The 16,955-nt window shown below is 38.0% G+C and overlaps 1 protein-coding gene across 1 annotated transcript in view; it reads left to right on the top strand.

Annotated features, from left to right (window-relative positions):
* LOC127650162 (macoilin-1) overlaps window positions 1-16,667 on the top strand; it is a 33,577-nt gene extending 16,910 nt beyond the window's left edge. The window contains exons 5-11 of the mRNA XM_052135396.1: window positions 188-366; window positions 7,088-7,586; window positions 7,725-7,883; window positions 10,964-11,146; window positions 11,230-11,350; window positions 14,255-14,429; window positions 14,537-16,667. Coding sequence (XP_051991356.1) covers window positions 188-366; window positions 7,088-7,586; window positions 7,725-7,883; window positions 10,964-11,146; window positions 11,230-11,350; window positions 14,255-14,429; window positions 14,537-14,739 — 1,519 coding nt within the window. The 3' untranslated portion in view covers window positions 14,740-16,667. The remainder of the gene's footprint in view (window positions 1-187; window positions 367-7,087; window positions 7,587-7,724; window positions 7,884-10,963; window positions 11,147-11,229; window positions 11,351-14,254; window positions 14,430-14,536) is intronic.
* The last annotated feature ends 288 nt before the right edge of the window (window positions 16,668-16,955 follow it).

Raw genomic sequence — 16,955 nt, 5'->3', positions numbered from 1 at the left:
TAGACAACTGATGTAACGCTGCAGGTACTGTAGCTTTATATTTGTAAACTCTGTGTTGGCGTCTCTATAGCGACACATGGGAGTGATGCCATTATCTGAAGAAGTCTGATGTTGAGTCATCACTATCCCACTAGTTTTACCAATCATGTTCATTTACAAATGTTTTGTTCTAACCTTTTCGTTGCAGCATCGGCTATCCAGTGGTGACGCTGGGCTTTGGCTTCAAGAGTTACGTGAGCTATAAGATGCGTCTACGCAAACAGAAAGAGGTGCAGAAGGAGAATGAGTTCTACATGCAGCTCCTCCAGCAGGCCCTTCCTCTAGATCAACAGATGCTCCAGAGACAAGAGAAGGACACAGAGGAGGGTAAGATCACCATTTGGCATTTTAATGATCATTGAGAACAATTACAAATGTGATCAACATTAAAAAAGAAAAATTTGAGGTGACTGTTAGGCACTTACAATGGAAGTGATTTGGAGACCATTTTTTAATGTTAAAATATTCACCTTTTTCCCACTTTTGTTCTGGAGGGTTTAAAGGCAGAAACATGAAGCTTGTAATTTTATAGAAGCACTTGCATTAATTCTTCTGTTAAAACTTGTGTGTTATTTGAGCTGTAAAGTTGTGTAAATTGTCATTTTAGGGTTTGTTGACATTACATCATCATGGCAACGAAGTTGTAAAATTGGCTATAACTTCACACAGAAAAGTTTAGTAAGCGATTTTTATCACACTAAGATCATGCTTACACATATCATTTATGTCTTGTGGCTATACTTTTGAAACGGTGAGTTTTTTAACGTTCATAAATTTGCCCCATTCACTTCCATTTTAAGTGCCTCACTGTAACCCAGAGTCAATATGCCTCAAATCAGGGGCGATTCTAGGGTCAGAGCTTTAGGGGTGCTGAGCACCCAATGAGCCCCACTCATTTTTCTATTGAAAAATAAATTTATCATTTTAACATTGGTTCAACTAACTCCAAAATCCAGATTTTTTTCTTCTTTTTTTGGAGACCTTTTCAGAGCACCAGCTTAATTGTGAGAGTTCACACAGACAGCCCCCTGTAACAAACACAAAACCTTCTTCACTCAGCTGCTTTTCCTGACCATTAACTCCATGTGCCTCCTTTTGTATCAACAGTCATCAGATTGGTTAGATTAGATTCAACTTTATTGTCATTGAACAAAGTAACAGGTACTTGGACAACAAAATGTAATTCATCTTCTGTAAATTATTTACAAAAAATGGTTCTTGAAAGGCTCTTTTTTTTGTGTGCCAAACTGAGTATGAGGGTATTGAGACAGCTTAAACTGTTTAGGACCAGTGTCCTTATCCCCTAAGTCTGAACAGCTCTCTTCTGTCTCTGCTGCTTTGGCTTGGTGGTCTCTATGTTGCACTCCCTCTGTCTCTTCATTTCTTTCACTAGTCAATTCCCTCTCATCCCTTATGGACTCTCCCTGTTGTTTTCCTCCTCCTTTATTATGAAAAAATGTGGTGTAAAATAATGTTACAAAAAGTAAATGTAATAGGAGTATGAGTAGTTACTGTTTTGCTTGCCACTATTCACTATATGTCAATTTATTGTTGTTGTTTCCTCACCTGGTTCTTCCTGCATGCTCTCCCTTTCCCCTTCTCCTTCTCCATCTCCCTGACTTGGCACTGACAATCATACACAAATATATTGTAGGCAGGAGAGTTGAGGTCAGTTTGTCATGTCACAAAAATGTTATGGAGACCATTTACAGATTCTAAGGATATGATCAAAAGGCACACAGAGGCGTGCCATTTTAAATGCCTTTATTATTATTATTGGGCTTAGAAACTTTTTTAAATCACAAATTCCTTTCACAAGAGAAGCTGTATTCTCCATTGTAGGTTTGAAATAAATAAAAGCAGGGGACTATTGCCTAGATAAGTAATTTGATACAACAACAGATAGCTGGTTTGCATTATCTGTTACTTTAGCTTAACACTTTTCAGAAGAACAAAAACACAAGTCAGAGGTCATTTTGGACTGTCCCTAGTCTCTCACCTGAATCTGAGAGAGAGAGAGAGAGAGAGAGAGAGAGAGAGAGAGAGAGAGAGAGAGAGAGAGAGAGGAGAGAGAGAGAGAGAGCTCCGTGTTTTCTTTTATTGTCTAGTTTGATAGTCAGCCACAACTGAAAAATAACAGATATAAATCTAGGAATGAATAACAATTCATTTAAAAAGCCACAGTGAGTGTTTTCACACATACTGGTGGTATACAGTGATATGTTTGTTTTACTCTGGTCCAAACGCCAGGGCTTCATGTTTCCATGACGACTGACCAGAAAAGACGCACGTGATGTCATGTTTACATGACTCCCGATTGTTAAAATGAGTATCAAATTAACGATAAACTTTACCAACAGAGACACATGTACGCACTACACAGGTACGCAGTTTATTTGTAGTGCTGCTGTTTATGTTTCACGCTCTAGCAGTTAATAAACAGAACTGAATGCGTCTTGTGGAACAACATTGTAACCGGCGCTACTTCTCTCCGTTTATGACTATGGACGAGTCACCCAGGTCCTGTGCTACTCCACAGCGGCGGCGACGCGCTGGACTAAAATAGTCCGAAAATAAACACTTATTATAGGTGTACCATGGTGATTCAGGATACTGACTCCAGTACTCACCGATATGGTTTCGGAATCGGAACAACTCTAGGTAAAAGGAAAGAAGTGTGAGACAGCTTTGGAGCAACTTAGTTGATTCACAACACTACATGATTCTCCCTCTGCGTGTGTTTCGCGCTGGATGACGGTCGTGCTGAGCGGTGCAGGTACAGAGAAGTAGAAGAAGAGAAGAGGATGACACCATTTGCTAAGCAGGGGTGTTTTCATTTTCATCCTTAACACATACATTTTAAACCACAAACTACGGAGTATGTTTTGGACATTATTTAACCTTGTCAAAGACGAACAAAACTTTTAGAATAACAACATTTCTTACTCCAAGTTTTAGGGGTGCTGAGCTTCTTTTTAGTGGTGCTGAAGCACCTCTATATATTCTAACAAATACATTTGTCAAGGCACAGTGCAAACAAAATAAAACTCTCAAAAATATTCTCAAAGTACAAAAAGTTGGAATAGGATTTAAAAACATTCTCAATTGATATGTCTGGAATAACATATTTGATAGTACTCAGTGACACCAGGTTTTGTATCATTAAATGTTGAGTATTCCAATCACAGGAGGCAGCATACCTAAAAGCTTGTTTCCCTAGTTCAGGTCGAACAAATGGAACCGAAAGGATATAAGTGTTCTGAGAGTGTAGGGAAAACATCCCAAGAATTTGTTGTTGGGCAAGAGAACAGGGATATGGTGGCAATAAACCCAAAATAGATTTACATTTGATCAAATTCCAATGCAGAAGTCTTCATGTGGAATGACAAAAACTCTATTGTAGAACTCTCAAAGATGAGTAGCAATATTACAATGTTATACATTTTAATGCACCATGATAAATAGAATGTAAAGAATGTAAAACATTGATGGAATACATGGATTTGTTAATTTTTAAAAAGCTTAAATATGACTGAAATGATAATTATTCTCTCTTTTTTTTTTTTTTTACGTATTAGTTAAATTAGTATTTTCGCTGCGTACCTTGTTAGAAAGTCCGGTGTATAATTAACCAAATTAGTTGGGAGAGGAATTTCTTTCATTTGTAAGAAAAATGAACATTATAACTAAAATATACCCATTTAGAGTCGAATCGGAATCAAATTGAACCTAGAGATCTTTATCAATACCTAGCTCTAATACAGTGGTGGGAGAAGGGGCGCAAAAAGGGCCCAAAGGTGCCATAAAAGCAGTCCACATGACTAGGGCTAAACAATTTGATGATATTTATTGTGGCAATGATATAAAGTGTCAATCGGTAGAGATTTTGCTATATTGCGATAGAGATTGTGAATATTGTGTTATGTAGATACCCGTGTGTGTGTGTGTGTGCATCTCTATCAGTGGTCAGGGCTTCACGTGAGACTGAGAGGAATGAGGAGAAATGGACAGGGTTTCCCTGGCATTGAAAATTTCAATGAAATTCAGCAAATTCAATGACATCTTGCATTCAGAAGCGCTTCATAAGTGCTAAATTTGCTTCTCATCTGAATTGCGCATCTGTGTTTCAAGTGAGTGGCTTCTCTCCAGCAGTCTTCCCAACATTTGTGCTCCAGAGAAAGGAGAATATAGAGTGGCATCACTCACACTACTCAAAATCGCAGCGCTGGCCACAAAACTTATGTGACCATTTAAATTATACTGAGATGTTTTGCTTTTTTTAACTTAAAGTGCAATGGAGGATATAAAACTAACAGCTAGACAGCCCAACAACCACCACTGACAATGAAAACTATGTTTTTTTTTTTATTAAATGTCATCACTTTTACTAAAATTCAGTTTGAATCATAATTATATGTTAGGGGGAAAAACGGCCATGTTATATACAGTATTCTCTAGAGATGACTTAAAGTGATGGTTCACCCAAAAATGAAAATTCTCTCATCATTTACTCACCCTCATGATATCCCAGACCATGACTTAAAATTTTTACCAGAATGCATTTGAAGAAAAACAGAAAAAGAATCTTGGCTCAGTAGATGCAAGTGAATGGAGAATTTATCTTTTGATGCTCCAAAAATCACAGACAGTCATCTATGACTCCAGTGGTTAAATTAATGTCTTCTAGCAACACGATAGCTTTTGGTGCAAAAAAATATACATATTTAAGTACTATAATCCAACGCTTCACGAGAGTGTAGAGTCCAAGCGGCCTCTAATGTGACGTAAGTTACGGACGTAATCTCAGGTTCTCCACTCGGTTAAGACATCCAGGATAAGCACACAAACTCTCCATTGTGAGTAAAGAAACAGATAAAAAAAATTACAGATCTAAACCAAAATCAACCAAGCTACTGTACATCATTCCTCACTTGTAAACGGCACTGCTTTTCTCGCATCTTGGTGTTCTAGCATGTTTCAAACACCAATGCGATTACGTCACGTGTGTACCACTGCTGACTGGAAGCATGATTTAGAGGTTTAAAAAAGTACTTATATATTGATCATTTTTGCACCAAAATTTATCGTGAAGACATTAATTTAACAGCTGGTGTCATATGGATTACATGTCTGTCTGTGATTTTTGGAGCATCAAAAGAGAAATCTCCATTCACTTGAATTTTAAGAACATACTGAGTGAAGATATTTTTCTTCAAATGTGTTCTGGTGAAGAAAGTACGTCATGCACACCTGAGATATGAATGAGGCAGGTAAATGAGAGAATTTTCATTTTTGGGTGAACTATCCCTTTAAATAATTGTTTGTTTTTATCGTTGCATTTCTTTGAGAAAAGTTTCTTGAGGAAAGTTTAGTACTAAGTGAAATTTAGTATTTTGGTTAGGTTGATTTTTGTGTTTTTTTTTAAAAAAAAAAAAATTTTTTTTTTATTGTTTTACATTTGAGTGTGTATCTCAATTTCCAAATAAATGGAAAATTATAAAAGAGAAATTATATTTATAATGTATTGAATTCACTGATCGAATTATCCAAAAATAGACACAAAGAAAAGTTCATTTAATATATAAACCCATTTTATTTTATTTTTTTAATTATTTTTTTCAGAAAATAAATCATACTTTGTCATGATATAAAATGACATGACCGATATATTGGTCGGCCGATATTAGCCCATCACCAATATATTGGTATCGTCGTATATGTGATATGCGCAGATATGAAAACTTTTTTTAGAACATATAATGCAGAAAACAATGCTTTTGAATTGGTGTCATAGCATAGTTTGTCCAGCAAAATTTGTTTACAGAGCTGACTCTGACAGTGGTTCTGCAGACAGGGCAGAGTTAAGCGGTGTCTTCTCGGTAAGTTGCTAACTAGTTTGTGAAATACATACTGGAAAGTTGATAATCAATGACCCCTTGGCCCTTCAGTTTTCAATATAACTAATATAACGTAAACATGTCACTCATGTTTATCATGTTAGCCAGCTATAGTTTGTTAGTACAGTCAGTAATGTAGCAGATTGAAAGGTAAACATCAGAGCACCTTTTTGCTAATCAACGGTGCGGTCGTGGATTGTGTCCGAGTTGATTTTATGCTACGTTGTTACCTAGTTGTCGAGACGCAGTGCTAGAAATAAATAAAGTCCATCTTTTACTCTCCGTGACCATGTGCTTATAGCTAACTAGCTAACCACGGAGCTACTTTCATTGCTTGTCCGTTGAGTGGAAGCTAATGTGTAAACATGTATTCACCAAACTGCTTTGTTCAGGATTCACAGTTTGGTACCCCCTTCAACCGAACAATTCCAGTCATTGCATTTATAAAATGTAATATTAAAAAGCCTGGTTTTCCACTGTTGAAAGTTTCCCCTGAACTCATATAGCAGATTAAGGTGTAACCGCTGCCGCCATTTTATATCTTGACTCGGCAGGTGTAAATGCTTCCTTTTTTACATCCTGCCCTTAATTGACTGGCACTATTAAAATGGTCTGCATTTGACTGATACTAAACACAAAGTACTGATGTATAATTAGGTATTTGTTGTATTTTTATTTATTCTTTATTGTAATGGTCAGCAACTGACTGATATTGAACATACAGTACTGATGTTTTTTAAGCTATTTATTATATTTTTATTTATTTTCTCAGTTAATTTCTAGAATTTTTTGATGTATAATAATAATAATGTAAAATATTCTTTGATAACAAATATTTATTTAAGAAAGCAGCCTTCTGAGTACCTTTTGCATAGTCGTATCGGTGCAAAATCAGCAAACAATCCACATACAAAAGTTAAAAAATGTACTATATCGGCCACCATATCATGATTGTTGAATTTTTGCCCTCTTAAATCGGTATCGGTCTCAAAAATCCCATATCGGTCAGGCTCTACTTCCAAGTTTTCTGGAAATGTGGCCTACTAAGGCTGATCATTATTTTTTGGAACAGCTATTGTATATCAGTTGTAGTTATAGTTGTCAGACAGCATATTCTTCTAACCTCAAAATCTGTTTGATTCGCTTGGCAGCAACCTCCAAAGGCATGCCTGAAGCGGACTCTGTGCTGGTGGCTCAGAATGGCACTGCTGTTACCAAGAAACTGCCCACCTCTCTGCCAGAACTAGAGTACAAAGACAAGGGCAAAGATGGCGGAAAGGACAAGAAACAGCAGCAGCAGCACAGCATAGGAATAAACAACAACATTCTACAGACTGTGGATTCAAAGCTACAGGACATTGAGTATATGGAGAACCACCTAAACGCTAAGAGACTCAACAACGAGCTCAACGGCAGTGCCGAGAACCTGTTCCTCAAAGAGGAAGGGGGAGGGGGTGGCTCTGCCCCCTCTAAGCATTACAAAAACTCCTCCCTCCATAGCCCCAATACCAATGGCAGCATTCCATCTTCCTTATCCAATAGGAGTGAAAAGAAACAGAAGTGTGCAGGGAAGAACCTTGCGCCTCACAGAGATCTGATGGAGAATTGTATACCTAACAACCAGCTCAGTAAGCCAGATGCATTAGTGCGGTAAGAGTTCTCATGATTCAAACAGTTGCACAATTCATGATTGGAGTGCCGTTTACTCAATATGCCATTTTCTCTCTCTCTCTCTCTCTCATCTCTTCTCTTCTCTTCTCTTCTCTCTGTGTGTGCGTGTGCACACAGACTTGAGCAGGACATCAAGAAGTTGAAGGCAGACCTGCAGGCGAGCAGACAGGTGGAGCAGGACCTGCGCAGTCAGATCAGCTCTCTGAGCAGTGCCGAGAGGAGCATGCGCTCTGAGCTGGGACAGCTTCGCCAGGAAAATGAGTTACTGCAGAACAAGTGAGGAAAAAAAAAATCAGCTAGAGCTACACAAAAACTTTCAAAATGAAAATGGTTGCTAGCGTACACAAAAACGTTGGCACACTAGCCAGCACCTCATGCAAGTGATATGCTCTGTGCTATCCAGTTAGTCATGCTGTATAGTGGTCAGATACTTGGTTCATTCAGCATGGTTCAGATGGGAAGCACATTTAGCGCTTCTAATATAAAAGCAGCAAATATTAGATGAAGATGCAGTGATATTAGAGGAACTAGAATCTAGTAGTTAAATTTCACTGCTGCAGAAAAAGCCATGCTTTGAGAATACCACAGTGTCCTAACCAAACTCAACAAGCAATTTTTGACAAGACATTGTCTGTTGGGTTGTGTAAAATCTCATTGGTGTTCTGATTGGCTGTGATATTTGTAGCTTTGTACAACATTTTTCCTTTTTCTGAGGAAGAGAAAATGGCTTGATGCTGAAAAATGATCACCTGGTTAGGACACTGCTATGTTTTTATTGTCTTATGCGACTCATGCCGCTTCGTCAATGCCAGCGTCAAGCGTTGCTTTGACCTCCACAAGAAAAGCGATGCAGTTTGCACCACAGAGGGCCAATTTTACGAGTTTGCTAGGCACAAAAGCAGAAGGTATGCACTGTAAACATGAATTACTTCATCCAGTTGCCAGAAATACTTTTCTGAAGTTTTCAGAGAAGACTTCATTGAAGGAATTAACTACAATCCCATGAAGCTTTTCAAATTATGTAATCAAATTAAAACTACGGAAAAAGGTAGAACTATCGATTTTAAAGGGGTCGTGACATGAGGAATCAACTTTTCCTTGATCTAAACTTATAAGAGGTCATTGTACTATATAAACATACTGTAAGTTTCACTGTAAAAAGAGCATTTGTTGAAACCAAACTGCCAAAATGACTCTCTACTTCCTCCACATTGTGAGGTCACACTGTGGTATACGTTTGCATCTGACTGCCTCCACAACAACACATCAGTGCCTACTTTACCATATCAATGCTTTATCCCTGCCCAGTAGCAGAGAGATGGCAAGGAGAGAGCAGGTCAGTCAAGAGCAGAGAGGCAATTATAACAGTGGGTGTTTACTGTCAAGACTTAAAGAAGTAGCACCAAAACCATTGTTGCTAAATGAGGGTGGAAAATGATCATATTTTACTAAGACTTTTTTTTTTTTTTGTGTGTGCAAAAAAACTTAGTTTATAAGGGAACCTCACAGATCATGTTGAAATAATAAAAAAAGGCATGCCATGACCTCTTTAAATTCTTAATTAAATCAAATAGGCCTATAATAAGACAGCTTGATCACAAATACAGAAAATGACAGATGTTGAGGATGAACGTGAGTGCGGGAGGTAGCCTACAGTAATAATGAGCTACCTCAAGCAAATATTCATTGTGGAAATTACAAACTTCTCCGTTCACATTGGAGAAAACAAAAAAGGTGGGTTGTAGTACATCTTTCTCCTCTTTTAGATTAGTAACCTATAGGCCACACAAAATTTCAAAAATTCGTAAAGGCTGATAATATATCATGCTTGTTTCATCCATAGGGTATTTGCATGACATAGTTTACTATATGTCTGTATTGTAAAGGGATATAAGGGAAAGGAGGAGGTGAGAACCGGCTTGACAATATAAATAATATTTTAATTAAAAACTTAAGACACAAACATCAACACACAATGGTCAGCTGCCCGTAAACAATCTCTCTCTCTCTCACCACCATCCGCATTTGGCCTTTATCTCACTCGGAGGCTTAATTAGCCTGATAAGGGACCAGGTGTGCAGAATCACCTCAAAGTCATATATATATATATATATATATATATATATATATATGACTATAATTGTATCCAACTGCATTTACTGATTTGGATTAAAACATCCCAATAATAAGTAAGGAAAAAAAAAAGAAAATGCAAAAAACATTGAAAGTGCTTGAGTAGAGTGATAACTGGGTACAAATGTTGCTATGGTGATTCAAACACGGAGCAGGTTTCTTTTAGGTGCGAGAGAGAAGCTCAAAATCTCATCTGGCCGTCGTAATAGCAGTCACACTATACGGCTATGATGCTAAATTTCAGACACTGCCCAAATTTCATCGGAGGCTGAAGATCATTGCAAAGGCTATTAATCTGCCATCTGTGAGATGTCCTTTAGGATTCCCGAAATTTGTCTCAGACGGCAGAATCGTGGCCAAAATCGTACAAGTGTGCAAACTGTGTTGTTGGTGAGTTCAATAACTGTGGTCTCTGTATGCTCAGAAATGATATGGTAAATAATTAATAAGAAATTGAGACATTTGATATCTCCATAAATGTTGACAGTTTTTACATATTTCTTGTTGCTTTGCACTTTTAATAGACATCAGAGGCAAAAACATGTCTGAAAAACACTTTGGTGTAAAGTTGGGCCTGTCACTTAAAGACTGACTTGCTGCATATTAGCAGAGTGTTCAGTAAGCATTGGCTGGCATTTCGGCAACAGGGTCTAAATTGAAAGCTTTATTTTTAATTTGACAATTTTCTCTTCCAGTAACACCCATTGAGTGACAGTAGGCAATTGGCATTTCAGAACAACATACTTTGCTTATTGAGTTGTATTCAATTTGCAGATATATTTTGTCTCGCTAGAATTACTGGTATTCTTAAAAGTATCATCTTTATTTAATCATCAGGAATGTTCATTTTATTATTTACATTTTCAAAGGATTGGCACCTGACAAAAATGCCTTTTCCTGAAGTCACGAATGACTGTGATTGGTCTATCCTGATAATGGGTACATTTTGACAGTGCCATCTGTACAATAATACACACCTGAATAGTTACACTGATAAACTTGAAATTGAAATTAAAATACACTGAAGAATTTCAATAGAGTAATTATTAGGTAACAGACCAAATAGAGACATCATCTGTACTGCTAAGCCCCACCAAATTTCAGGGACCGCATTTTATTCTAATTACCATTCTGCATTTCTCACAGTTCTCAAAGATACACAAATCCTTTCCTCCAGCTGCAGTAACTTGTTCCAGTGTTGAGCATGTCTGTGTCTGTCATAGGCTTCATAATGCTGTGCAGGCCAAGCAGAAGGACAAGCAGATGATTGTTCAGCTGGAGAAGAGGCTGAAGGCGGAACAGGACGCACGAGTGGCCGTGGAAAAGCAGCTTTCAGAAGAGAAGAAGAGGAAAAAGATTGAAGAGGCCACAGCCGCACGTGCTGTCGCTCTGGCTGCTGCGTCCAGGTGAGGTGCACATAAGACCATGGAGCTCATCTTGTTTTGAGATCCTTGCATGCTGGTGGGCTTACTTTCACTTACTTCCACAGAGGGGAGTGCACAGACTCACTGAGGGCTCGCATACGTGAGCTGGACTCCGAGTGCAAGAAGCTCACACACGACACAAAGCTAAAGGAGGAGCAGATCAGAGAGCTGGAGCTCAAAGCACAAGTGAGACTGCACTCTGACATTTTTTCTTGGCAACACTGATATACTTTTGCAAATGCATTGTATAGAATAAAGCATGTAGATATTGATAGCCTTTGTTGGTGTGTGGTTAAGGAAGTTTTTAATATTTAATGTCAACATGAAAACCAAATTGACTTAAAAATGTATTTTCTTAATGCATGCTCTTGGTCTATTTGTGCATGATTCATACTCTCGCTGTGATAAGACTTCCCTTTTTGTCTGAAGTCTCCAGGCCTTGCAAAACTTAAAAGTTGGGAAAAATTGAATCGTGAATTGTCCATAAGTTTGATAAAAAAATCAAGTTTTTGTTTTCTTTTTTTTTTCGTGCATGTGAGAATGTATTTCATAATGTTAAATGAACCTTTTTTATTTCTCCACATTCAACTGTAATTGAGTAATTTAATGCTGGTTAATATGATAAATATTCTGGCAATAAAGAACTGCCAAATATTGATAGATTTTAAATAGTAGTATGTATGTGTATACACTCACCTAAAGGATTATTAGGAACACCTGTTCAATTTCTCATTAATGCAATTATCTAATCAACCAATCACATGGCAGTTGCTTCAATGCATTTAGGGGTGTGGTCCTGGTCAAGACAATCTCCTGAACTCCAAACTGAATGTCAGAATGGGAAAGAAAGGTGATTTAAGCAATTTTGAGCAATTTTGATCCATCATGCCTTGTTACCACTGTGCAGGCTGGTGGTGGTGGTGTAATGGTGTGGGGGATGTTTTCTTGGCACACTTTAGGCCCCTTAGTGCCAATTGGGCATTGTTTAAATGCCACGGCCTACCTGAGCATTGTTTCTGACCATGTCCATCCCTTTATGGCCACCATGTACCCATCCTCTGATGGCTACTTCCAGCAGGATAATGCACCATGTCACAAAGCTCGAATCATTTCAAATTGGTTTCTTGAACATGACAATGAGTTCACTGTACTAAAATGGCCCCCACAGTCACCAGATCTCAACCCAATAGAGCATCTTTGGGATGTGGTGGAACGGGAGCTTCGTGCCCTGGATGTGCATCCCACAAATCTCCAAGAGCTGAAATGCTGCAAGATGCTATCCTATCAATATGGGCCAACATTTCTAAAGAATGCTTTCAGCACCTTGTTGAATCAATGCCACGTAGAATTAAGGCAGTTCTGAAGGCGAAAGGGGGTCAAACACAGTATTAGTATGGTGTTCCTAATAATCCTTTAGGTGAGTGTATGTACAGTGCTTTCATAAAGTATTCAGTCCCCTTAATTTTTTTTCACATTTTGTTATGATGCAGCCTTATGCTAAAATGCTTTTAAATTATCAATTTTTCCACATCAATCTACACTCCATACCCCATAATGACTAAGCAAAAAACTGATTTTTGATAACTTTGCAAATTTATTAAAAAGAAAAAAATGAATATCACATTAACATAAGTCTTAAGACTGTTAACTCAGTACTTAGTTGAAGCACCTTTGGCAGTGATTACAACCTCAAGTATTTTTGGGATTACAACCTGGATTTGGGGATTTTCTGCCTTTCTTCCCTGCAGATCCTCTCAAACTCTGTCAGGTTGGATAGGGACTGTCAGTGGACAGCCATGTATAGGTCTCTTCAGAGACGTTTGATTGGGTTCAAGTCCGGGCTCTGGCTTGGTCACTCAAGGACATTCACAGAGTTGTCCAGTAGCCACTCCTTTGTTATCTTGGCTGTGTGCTTAGGGTCATTGTCCTGTTGGAAGATGAACCTTCGTCCCAGTCTGAGGTCTAGAGCGCTCTGGAGCAGGTTTTCATCAAGGATCTCTCTGTACATTGCTGCATTCATCTTTCCCTGGATCCTGACTAGTCTCCCGGTTCCTGCTGCTGAAAAACATCCCCACAGCATGATGCTGCCACCACCATGCTTCACTGTAGCGATGGTATTGGCCAGGTGATGAGCGGTGCCTGGTTTTCTCCAGACATGACGCTTGCCATTCAGGCCAAACAGATCAATATTTGTTTCATCAGACCAGAGAATTTTGTTTCTCATGGTCTGAGAGTCCTTCAGGTGCCTTTTGGCAAACTCCAGGCGGGATGTCATGTGCCTTTTACTGAGGTGTGGCTTCCGTCTGGCCACTCTACCATACAGGCCTGTTTGGTGGAGTGCTGCAGAGATGGTTGTACTTCTGGAAGGTTCTCCTCTCTCCACAGAGAAATGAATGACCATCGGGTTCTTGGTCTCCTCCCTGTCTATGGCCCTTCTCCCCGATTGCTCAGTTTGGCCAGGCGGCTGTACCCTTCCCCAAATCTGTGCCTCGATACAATCCTGTCTCAGAGGTCTAAAGACAATTCCTTGGACTTCATTGCTTGGTTTGTGCTCTGTAATTTTTTTTTTTTTTTTTTTTTTTTTTTAATTTTTAATAAATTTGCAAAGATTTCAAACAAACTTCTTTCACATTGTCATTATGGGTTTGTAGAATTTTGAGGAAAATAATGAATTTAATCCATTTTGGAATAAAGCTGCAACATAACAAAATGTGGAAAAAGTAAAGCGCTGTGAATATTTTCTGGATTTTGTGTGTGTGTGTTTTTTTTTTTTTTTTCATACTTTTAAAGAAACCTTTTTTTTAATAAACCAAGCCAACCTCAACCATTAAATTGCAACTGAGCCCCATTTTTCATTCTTCACCATTAACTGCAAACTCGCATTCATGTTTGGTTGCCTTCTGGTATAGAATTATCTAATCAATTCATGATTGATGGAAGCAAGTCTCGTTTTTTTTCTCTAGTTAGAATATTCTGTAGCACTCGTTATCCTGTCACATTATGCAAGTAATCTAGATTGTGAATGCTGTTTCATGTTAAATTTTCTCAAACTGAATCTAGCTTCACCTACCTTTGGTTTTCTGTGTGCAGGAGTTGCGCAAGTATAAGGAAAATGAAAAGGACACTGAGGTTCTTATGTCAGCACTGTCAGCCATGCAGGACAAGACCCAACACCTCGAGAATAGTCTGAGTGCTGAGACCCGAATCAAATTGGATCTCTTCTCAGCTCTTGGAGATGCCAAGAGACAGCTGGAGATTGCTCAAGGTCTGCTCCTCACTCTGTTTCTTGTCTTTAGTATGGTCCTGTATTTCAGTATCGGGTATTTCTGCTTCCTCTCTCACTAACCTGCTATGTTTTTTGCTGACGTACAGGTCAGATTTTGCAGAAGGAGCAGCAGATAAAAGATTTGAAACAAAAGATTGCAGAGGTCATGGCGGTCATGCCCAGCATCACTTACTCGTCCGAGACCAACAACTTGACTCCTGTCACTCCACACTACTCTTCCAAGTTCATGGACACCAGTCCATCCAGCTTGGACCCCAATGCCTCCGTCTACCAGCCTCTCAAGAAGTGAATGTCCAAACATCCTCCACTTTGCTCCATAATTTGTCTAAAATTTCAGTATGCAAACTAATGGAATGGGGTTGTATTTTTTGTTTGATGTAACCCCTCCTCTGTTAGTATGACTCTTCTTTGTTAGTGATTTAAGTGGAGTATAGGAGGAGCTAAAAGAAAAAGAAGTTAAAAAAGGGATACCACATTGACCAGAACTGCCCTCCTTATATTTAATGGGATAGTTCACACAAAAATTAATATTTTGTCAATATTTTGTTCCAAACCCAACATTTTTCTTCTGTGGAACACAACAGATGTTAGGCAGAACAGCTAGATGTAATGACACCCTTAGTCGCGAATCACTTTCATTATTTAGAAAGAAATGATGCAATAAGAAGTAAATGGTGACCGAGACTTATGTACTTGCCTTACATCTCCTTTTTTGTTCCATGGAAGAAAGTGGTATTGGGTTTGAAACAACATGAGGGTTAAGAAAGGCTGATGGAATTTTCATTTTTTGCTAAACTATACCTTTAAGTTTATTTTTTAAACTCTTACTCCCAAAATCTTTACTTGGGTATGGCACTTCAGCCTGTTGTGGTACTTTTGTTGTCCTACACCCTTTTTGTGAGGCCTTTTATGAAGACCTTATTGGATTTTATTAGTACCTCCTCATCTTTGTCTTGCATATAAGTATTTTTATGTGCCAGAATTGGTGGCATGACTTTCTTTACCTCTCTCATACAAATATACCATCTTTAAGTTTATTGAATGTAAAAAGAAAGGAAAAATGTATTGTAATGAGAAGAAATTATTTGTGATGGAAACTATTGTGTTAAGTGCGATGGAGTGGTTGTTTAAGAATGTGTTTTAGTTAAATTATGAACCTAGTATTGTAACTGTCTTTTTTTTGTCGGTGTGAGAAGTGTTTCATTACTAACATAGAATCTGAATTGGATATTTGTTGGTGTTCCTCCTGAAGCTGATTTATACGTTCCTACTTTGTATTTCCAAGATGGTGAGGACATAAAAGAAAATCCACATGTTTAAGAAGGGACTGATCCTCACAATGTATTTGTTGACAATATGCTGCATAAATATTTTGGGAATGTTGTCGTATTTTGCAGTCAATGCAAGTCCTTTTTGTTAATGGACAAATTTGAAATAGAATTTAGTTGAAAACAGTTGCACAGCTGAACAGATGATGTTTTGTTAACTGTTATTTGCCAGTTATGTTACACAGTGCCTTGAAATATCTTGTTTAATATATTCTCTCACACACCTCCCATGCCATGTCAAGCCACACCTGATTTGATTTGATTGGGCAACATAACACATGACCCATTTCTTTCCCCAGTGTGGCATTTAATATCAGCTGCCTTTTTGTTGCCATGTGCGTTGTAGGTAAAAGTCAAACTGGCATGCTCATTCTTATCCACTAGTTAACAATGGCCCTGCTATGCCTCTAATTTCCAAGGCTTTGTTGCTGAATGTTTTATTTTGGTGAAATGTACCCATTTGTCCTCCCCCCCAATTTCATTGAGGATAATGCAACCTGCATACATTGGTGAATGCACTAGAAATGTGTCACTTTCATAGTGGCATTATTGCTGTTATTGGATAACCTGTAAATCAGTCTATTAATGCGTCATTACAAAGATTTTCCTAGTTGTTTTCAAATGTTTAAGATTTGTGTCATAATGCAGGCAGAATATGCTTGTTTGATTTAAGTCCTTGTTTTAAAACAGTGATTTTTTTTTTATTTCATTTGTCTACCTTGGGAAAGTATTATGTGGATTGCATTGGTGTTTATATGGTAAACTTTGTGGAGAGTAAAGAATAAGCTTTTGTTTGTCATTGTTTGATTTTTTTGGTAAAATAACAAATCGAAATATTGTGAATTGTGAAGACTGTGAATGCGTGCGCGATCTTAAACACTCCACAATGCAAACTGTAGTTCAGTGTCTGGCATGCTTATTTTTATAATTTAAGACTATATTTACAATTAAGAACCTAAGAATATACAAATGGACCATTCAGGTGCGTTTTTGTGTCTGTTTGCGCAGCAAAATGGGAAAATGACAGGATTTTATGGTGGTGAGCTATCACTTTAAGAACAAGCTTCAGGAGTCCATATAAAAATATCTTGTTTCTTAAAGGAACAGATCACCCAAAAATCTCAATGTTCATCAATCTCGAACATTACTCACCCTCATGCCATCCCAGAGGTGATTG

The sequence above is a fragment of the Xyrauchen texanus genome, chromosome 10, assembly GCF_025860055.1.
Source record: "Xyrauchen texanus isolate HMW12.3.18 chromosome 10, RBS_HiC_50CHRs, whole genome shotgun sequence".
NCBI classification, from domain to species: Eukaryota; Metazoa; Chordata; class Actinopteri; order Cypriniformes; family Catostomidae; genus Xyrauchen; species Xyrauchen texanus.
Note: the sequence above shows the minus strand (reverse complement) of the source record. Positions and strands in the feature narration are given on the sequence as shown.